The 7661-nt window shown below is 39.4% G+C and overlaps 1 protein-coding gene across 1 annotated transcript in view; it reads right to left on the reverse strand.

Annotated features, from left to right (window-relative positions):
• The window catches only part of fmnl1b (formin-like 1b), a 43722-nt gene extending 39801 nt beyond the window's left edge, over nucleotides 1-3921 (reverse strand). Inside the window, exon 1 of the mRNA XM_046069868.1 lies at nucleotides 3050-3921. Within this exon, the coding sequence (XP_045925824.1) occupies nucleotides 3050-3208 (159 nt within the window). The 5' untranslated portion in view covers nucleotides 3209-3921. The remainder of the gene's footprint in view (nucleotides 1-3049) is intronic.
• Nucleotides 3922-7661: the final 3740 nt, after the last annotated feature.

The following is a 7661-nucleotide window of genomic DNA, read 5'->3' on the forward strand; positions in this document are numbered from 1 at the left end:
AGCATGTTTTGTGAGGAACAAAATTTATTCAGCAACACGTGTTTTGAGTAACAATGGCTGTAAACATGACTGTGACTGAGTACAATCATGTAGCGAATGGAAAGAGGTGTCACCCCACTTGGATTCGAACACAGGTCTAAACATGCAACCAAACAGTGAGCCGCGTGACGGAGTACTGTCACTATGGTTGGTCTGCCATACCAACAGGTAGGTAAGACTGCTCTGTCTCTTTGCTACAATGACTTGTTTGTTTACCAGAATGATCGTCTGGAGAGAAGTGCTGAATAAAACAGTGAGATGCGGATCAGTATGTTCAGTTCCTAATTGTGCATCATTTTAACACTGTAAACTGAGAACATGAACATCTCGGTCACGTCTTTGATACAGCTGCGGCGACTTTGCGGCTTTTAATGACCTGATATGAAGGATACATTTTACAGTTACACACAAGAGCATTTCTCAGATTTCTCGGACTATTCAAAACAGTTTTTGCAAGAAATTAAAGACAATTTCAATAAAATAAAAGCATTTTTCCAACCAATTTTATACCTGAAAGTGTGACCTTACCTTACTGTCTATTTTTTAAGGGGAATTTTTGTTTTCCCTTCTTCCCAACAAGTGAATGTTTCGCACATGAAAGATAAGATGTAGGGAGATAAAAAAGTATGTAAGTCAGTGTGGAACATTTCTACAGTCCCTTCTCCAACATGCTGTTAAACTGCGATTCAATTCCCATCGCCTACATTTTTAAGTTGAATTGATTTGAACATAATCTTAGGAATCAAGTTTAATTAAAACCAGTACATCTGATTCTGCAGATTTACTGAGTTGTCCTCTAAATATCAAAGAAATCAGCTGTCAAGTTTCGGAGATATCCTTTTGACAGGGAAACAAACATTAGCTCGTCAGCAGAGATAATTAGAGGTTTGGTTCTGTCCTAACAGGAAGTGATTTATGCTCATTGATTGAAGTTCCTCATGGAAGGGAGCAGCATCTATCAGGGCTTTAATTGATTACCATTCACCTTCAGGAGGGTAAGAGGGAGGCTGTTTTTCTATAAGTATGCTCACTGACAATAAGCCTCAGGTCTGTTTGTTAGTTCATGTTTCATGGCATCACAGATCAGCCTAACATGTCGTCACATTTCATCGTGCAGCTCAGACACTCTGACAATAACGCTCAGAGAAGAACGACAGAAGGAATGCAGTAAATCATACAGCAAGTCGCCCGGCTACATGTTGTACATAGCTGCGTTTTTCCATTTGTCTCTGCCTTGTTTTGTCACCACATAGGCATGAGCTCAGTTTGTCACTGACCACGTTGTAACATCTCAGTGAAGGAAGTAATGGAGAGACAATCGAGTTATGGTGGAGGAACGCTGGTTGTTGAGGATTTTGTCACTGTGGCTTTGAGTCCGAGTTGTGGGGAAGACCATAATATTTTTTTTTATCTAGCATGATTGGTTAATATATTTTATATTACAGAAATCTGAAGCTGTTTTCACAGCAAAAGTGTAATTTACAAAAAAAAAACAACACAAGTACAACCATAGTTCACTTAGGCCACTCAGCTAAAGAAAATACTATCTCCAGTTACATGACATGGTCAAAAGTATGTGGACAACTGGAAAGTACACCCATATGTGATTGAATGTCATATACCAAAACACTGAGCATGAATCTGCTGCTATAACAGCCTCCACTGTTCTTTCAGACACAAGAGCATTACTGAGATCGGACATAATAAACTATCAAAGCAGCAGAAGTAAAAGATCAGATGCATATACGTAGGACTTTTTATGAGTGGGTGGTTGTTTGCATGAAGATATACGCGGGAGATCCAACGCACAGTCCCGCTAATGGTTTCACGCTACTCCACTGATCTACAGGTGGCAGTAACGCGGCAAGAAATGCAGCTAAAGCAGTGAAGAAAAGACTTCTTGCTAGTGAATTTGAATGCAAACAACGCAGGGTTCAAACTTTTGAAAACAATCAGACTTGTAATTGTTTTATGAGGAACGAAATGCATTGAATGTGTTTGTTAGATCTTAAGGATTCACCCACAATGTGCCTTGGTGAGTAACAATGACTGTAAACATAACTTTTGTTTACAGTAAAACTCCACAGAGCCCCTTTCAGCACACTACTCTACTGCACTTGTGTCAGTATACAGAGCATTTAGTGCCTTTAACGTGTATCGACACTAAAATAGTCGCAAAGGATATGTAACAGTAATCGAAGGCAATGACAAACCACGTTGTCCTGCCAACAGTGGCGTCAGAAAACACTCGTTTGTTTATTTTCTAGTTTAAATTTGGAGGACCTGTCGTTGGGTGATCAGGTCTGGCTCACAGTTGGTGTTAAGGTTTATCTCGAAAGTGCTGGATGAGGTTCAGGTCAGGGATCTGTGCAGACTAGTGAATTTCTTCCACACAAAACTGGAAAAACATTTCCTTATGGATCTGCCTTTGTGCACGGAGGTTTTTTTCATGTTGTTAGTAGGAAAGAGACAAACGCAAACTGTTGACACACAAGTTGGAAGCACACTATTGTCTCAAATATCACTGTACGCTGCGGCGTTAGGGATTTCTCTAGTTTGGGACCAAAAAGTATGTCATCAGGGGTGTCCACATACTTTTGGCCATATAGAGTGTAAATCTTTGTAACATAATATTCTCTAAAAGGTAATCCAACTCTTAAAAAAAAAGAGTGATTATTTATATACAGGATGCTCTAAGTTACATTTGAAGCTGTGAAAATGTAAAGTTTAGTTGCACCTTTTATTAACTTGTAAACAGATCTGCCCCCCCCCCCCCGCCTCCCTTCCATCATCATTCATCCTCCAGCAGACCATGCAGTGAGCCTAATGCTGCAGTAAGCTCCAGTATAAAGGACCTCTTATGTATCTTTCTACAGTGGCATTGTGTACCTGGTACTGTGATAAGCTTGTCCTGAGGACGTGCACATTTCCAACATATTCCAAATTCTTTGCCTTGTGCTTTTTGCTTCTGTGTGAAAGCTGACATGTGGCCTGACCTGCTGCAACTCACCAGCACTGCACTGAAGCGTTGCTCCAGCTCTTCTTCAGGTGGCATCGGGAGTTTCAGCCCCACAGTTCGTTTCTGGGAGCCTGTGGAGCCTGGAGGGGCAGACACCGTCCTGCTCTCCTTCCCCTGGGGTACCTCCATGCTTCCTGCTGCATTCCCCATGATTGGATATCTGATAGATCCAAGAAATACACATGCAAAAAAAAAAAAAAAAAAAAAAAACTGCTCCGGGAAATCTGCCTTAGCTAAAAACAGTGCTAAAAAGGTCAAGAATTGAAAAAGTATTCTGTATCTAGTTATTCAAAGCTAAGTGAGAGGCTCTGTGAGGCACTGGCCTGTGACCTTTTGTTATTTCCATGACCCCAGTCTGTTCATGCTGAAGTAGCACTCATAACACGTCCATATTCTTAAACACGGCGAAAAGCAGCGGGATTAAATCCACCCCTGCCTCTCAATAAGATCCTGATGCACTATGAAACCCTAGAAAGAGGGAAGGGGATATCTTGAGAGTGCAAGGCAGAGTGACAGCTGAGCGAGTGAAAGAGAAAAGGGGAGGAGGAAAGAGTTCGGAGCCTGTAGCTCTGCACACAGGAGGAGGCTGCAGTAAGAAGAAAAAATTAATACAAGAAGAATAACAAAAGAAAGGTTTCACTTCTGTGTTTCCCTCTGGACAGGTGAGGCGAAAACTCTGGAGGAAACTACTCCAAAAGCTGCAGTGCTCCCAGGTAATGAGACTTAGTTGGGCTTGCAGGTAGTCTATGGAAGCCCTCCATCTGCTGTTGGATTCTGGGAGTCTCTGGGCCTTTGATCTCCATTTCTAGAGGAAAGCGAGGAAAAGAGGGAAAGGCAGAGATCCAGCAGGCAGCCGCTCTGTCTATCCGAAAAGAGACAGAAGGCAGCAGAGGAATCAGCTCTAACAGCGCAGAGCACAGAGATCTGAGCTCTCTGGGTCCTAATGCCTCCATGTACGAGAAGGCACATATTCCTTCAGCCAGCTACAGAAATCTATAGCTGACAACTTTCTGACACAAACTGAGCAATATGTTCATATGCTAAACCAGGAATTAAAAAAGGTTAAATATGTTGAGTTTCCATATTTTTCTTATTCTCAACAAATCCTATAAAATCACTAACACCAACGATCCAAAGCCATCTTCTGAGCACTAAATGGGTATTATAAAACTGAAATAGTTCCCAATCAAATGCACTATTTCCTCCTGTTTGAGTAACATCTGTTTATTATCATTAAACTAGTTTGTCTGCTGCCTTGTTGTTTCAACATGACTTTATATTCTTATTATTTAGTTGAGTTGCAGAAGGCAACATGCTGAGACATTCCCATAGTTTCTTTTATACTTGCAAAGCTATTGATTATATTGTTTTGCTCTTTGACTTGGACGCTGCCTCCTGACAGGAAGTCGGACTGGCTGATCAGCTTCCTTGACACAAAGTAAGGTGGCATCAGTTCCTTTAGCAACCCACAGTTACCCACGACATTCCTCGCTGTGGAGATCTCCACAGACTTTACCATGTATCTTTGCAGAGCCACAATTCAAACCTTCTCTGTTTGCAAAGCTTTTCATAAATGTAGGATTGTTTTGTTTGTTTCATATAATCTTCAGTTTTTTGTGACATTGTCAGAAATGTCTGAATTCAATCAATCAATGTTATTTTTTTAAACCTGTGCTTTTGCTAAGATAAGTCAAAATGTCTGCTGGGAAAAAGGTGTGTTTTGTATTATGTATGAAGTATTGTTTGGGCCTAATGATTTTATACGATAATGTGAAGTTATTCTTATATAGGTCAATAAACGTAGTGTCCCTGGGTTGCGTATAGGGTAATTCATCAATTTGAATTTATCATTATCACTGTTATTTATTAACAGTCCTTACACAAAGTGCAGGACATGAGTTTTCATTCAAATACATCATGAAGTTGCTGTAAATGAAAGCTACAGTAGGTCCAGAGCTCAGAGATCCCTCTGTGATCAAAGCCTCATTTATAACAACATGTTGCATCATCAGAAACTCTCATTACCACCCTGTGTCCTAACAAACCACAGCTGTAACGTGGCTGCTAAAGAGGATCACTCGCTTAATCAGAATCATAAGTTGTGTAGCAGCGATGACGCAACTTTTTTCTCAGAGAGGTCAGCAAGTTGTTGGTTACAGAGTGGCTGGAGTGTTACTGGAAGGTGGAAGCTGCTGTTAATAAATAATGAGTCACACTGATACCTGCACGTCAGGCCACGGGCCACAATGAAGCGTGGAGGAACTTTGTTCACGGGGTTTTGCTGCGAGTTCCAATTTGAATAAATGCGATGAGGTGATCTTTGATGTGAGGTTTCTAACAGGAAGTGAACATCATTCCCTATTCTGGGTTTTTTACTGGAGGTGTGTACAATTTGAAACTGGTTTCAAGTTAGCAAACTACCATAAGACAGGAAGGTGTTGGATGCAAAAAACCAAACAAAAAACATTTGCACACTTATCACCATCACACCACATCAATTATGTCGATTCTGTCAGGAAGACTTTAACCAGAGGTATTTATATTGTGTCACGCAGTCAGTTAGTTGGTTCACATACCTCGATTTGCAAAAAGTAAATGCTGGAAGAAAGGCTGAAGTTATTAGCCAATGAATGAGTTACTCAATCAACAGAAAACCAACTTTTTTGATAAGCGATTAACAATTTTATTTATTATAAATGTTCTAGCTTCTTAATTGTGAATCTTTGCTGCTTTTCTTTTTCCTCTTATGTGATACTGAACTGAATATATTTGTGCTTTGGAGTGTTTGCCCAACAAAAACAAGAGACTTGAAGACCTCACATTGGAAACTGTGATAAGCCATTTGTAATTAGACAGACTCCTTTACCATTTAGTCAAAAAAATAACTTGCAGATTAATGGATAAAGAAAATAAACTTTAGTCGCAGCCCTATCTAGAGAGCGTACTTGGCCTGATAACCAGTTTCCACTTAATTCATTTGAATCACTGAACAAATCAGTGATGGCATTTATTCATGATAGCACTGTGTGGAAGTGAGCGTGTGTCCGTACAGCATGTGTGCACTCTTTGTACTCTGTTGTCTCTAGGTCTTAAATGTAATTAATTAAAAAGGTATCTGGTAATAAAGATTACACTTTTCAGTGAAACCATACTGGATTACTGTTTCTGTCAAACTTATAGACTAGTCCACGGTGTCTCTGCATCAGGCTGACATCTAGTGTTCACAACATCACATTACAGCAGGAGCACTTTTTTTTTAAATTTTTTAAATTTTTTTTTTTTTTTACTGTCACAACTGCTCATTTCATACCTCAATCTCTTTGGGGGTTTTCATTTATTTTAAACTAGAGCTGAACTGTGGAGATGTGATGGACCCTGTAAGATCAGGGTGGACAAAATCCTTTAAATTATTTTGATATTTTATGATCATAAAGGTAAAACTAACCAGAGGTGTTTCTTAGATGGGTTTCAGTGCTAAAAGCACGAGTCCTTTCACTGCATTTTCAGTATAAACACCTTTTGTTGACACATACCGATGTGAAACTCACACTTTCAAGCCTCAAAACAACTTCCGGTAGACAGACATGGTTCCAGCACAGAGAAATGAGAAAATAAAAGTAGCTTTTCTTTTCCCACTTCTTTATATTGTGCTTAACTTAGCATTATTATTGGTTTACTGTTTATGTGCATGTTACCTACGTAAACTTTGATGATAGCAAGGTTAGTGTGTCTGTGTGTGCGTGCATTTGAAATGCACTTGAGTCTTTAAGTTATTAAATGCATCAAAGTTTAATCTTACCAAACAAATGAATAGAGACAATAATAACAATAAACTTTTGTAGAGCACTTATTAAACACTACTACTTCACAGGGACTTAAAAGACAAGATAAGAAATTAAAAGTCAATGAGAAACAAAATATGACAATGTACAGATAAAGGGTTAAGCAGGAAATTCAGACAAACAGGATAGCAGCTCAGATAAACTCAGATAACGCTTTCCTGCAAGAAATTCATTTTCAGGAGGGATTTAAAAGAAGACCCGACTTCGACAACCTGATTTCCTCATGCAGGTCATTCCAGAGCCTCAGGACCTGATGAAAATTCAATTAAAATTTTATTTATATAGCGCCAAATCACAACAACAGTTATCTCACAGCGCTTTTCATAAAAGAGCAGGTCTAGACCGTACTCTGTGATGCTATTTACAGAAGCCCAACAGTTCCAACCAAGAGCAGCACTAGGAGACGGAGGCAAGGAAAAACTTCCTTTTAAAAGGCCAAAAAGAGCTTTAACAGTAATCAATAAGATCTCTAAACTCAGTGTAATGTGGGCCTACTTCCTAGTTTGGACTAATAAACCCGCAGCTAAGATCTGCACAATCTGTAAACGGTTCAGTTTTTTGATTTCGACATGAGACCAGGCTGTTGCAATAATGCAGGCAAGAGGAGATAAAGGCACGTATAACCGTTTCTACATCTCTGGCATTTAAGATAAATCTTATCTTAGAAATATGTCAAGGGTGGTAGAAGCACCTTGTATTTTTATGAAGAAAACAATTATAATAAGAAACTTGTAACAATGATCTCTGGCCACGGTCTATTT

Source organism: Micropterus dolomieu, linkage group LG14 (genome assembly GCF_021292245.1).
Source record: "Micropterus dolomieu isolate WLL.071019.BEF.003 ecotype Adirondacks linkage group LG14, ASM2129224v1, whole genome shotgun sequence".
Taxonomy (NCBI): Eukaryota; Metazoa; Chordata; class Actinopteri; order Centrarchiformes; family Centrarchidae; genus Micropterus; species Micropterus dolomieu.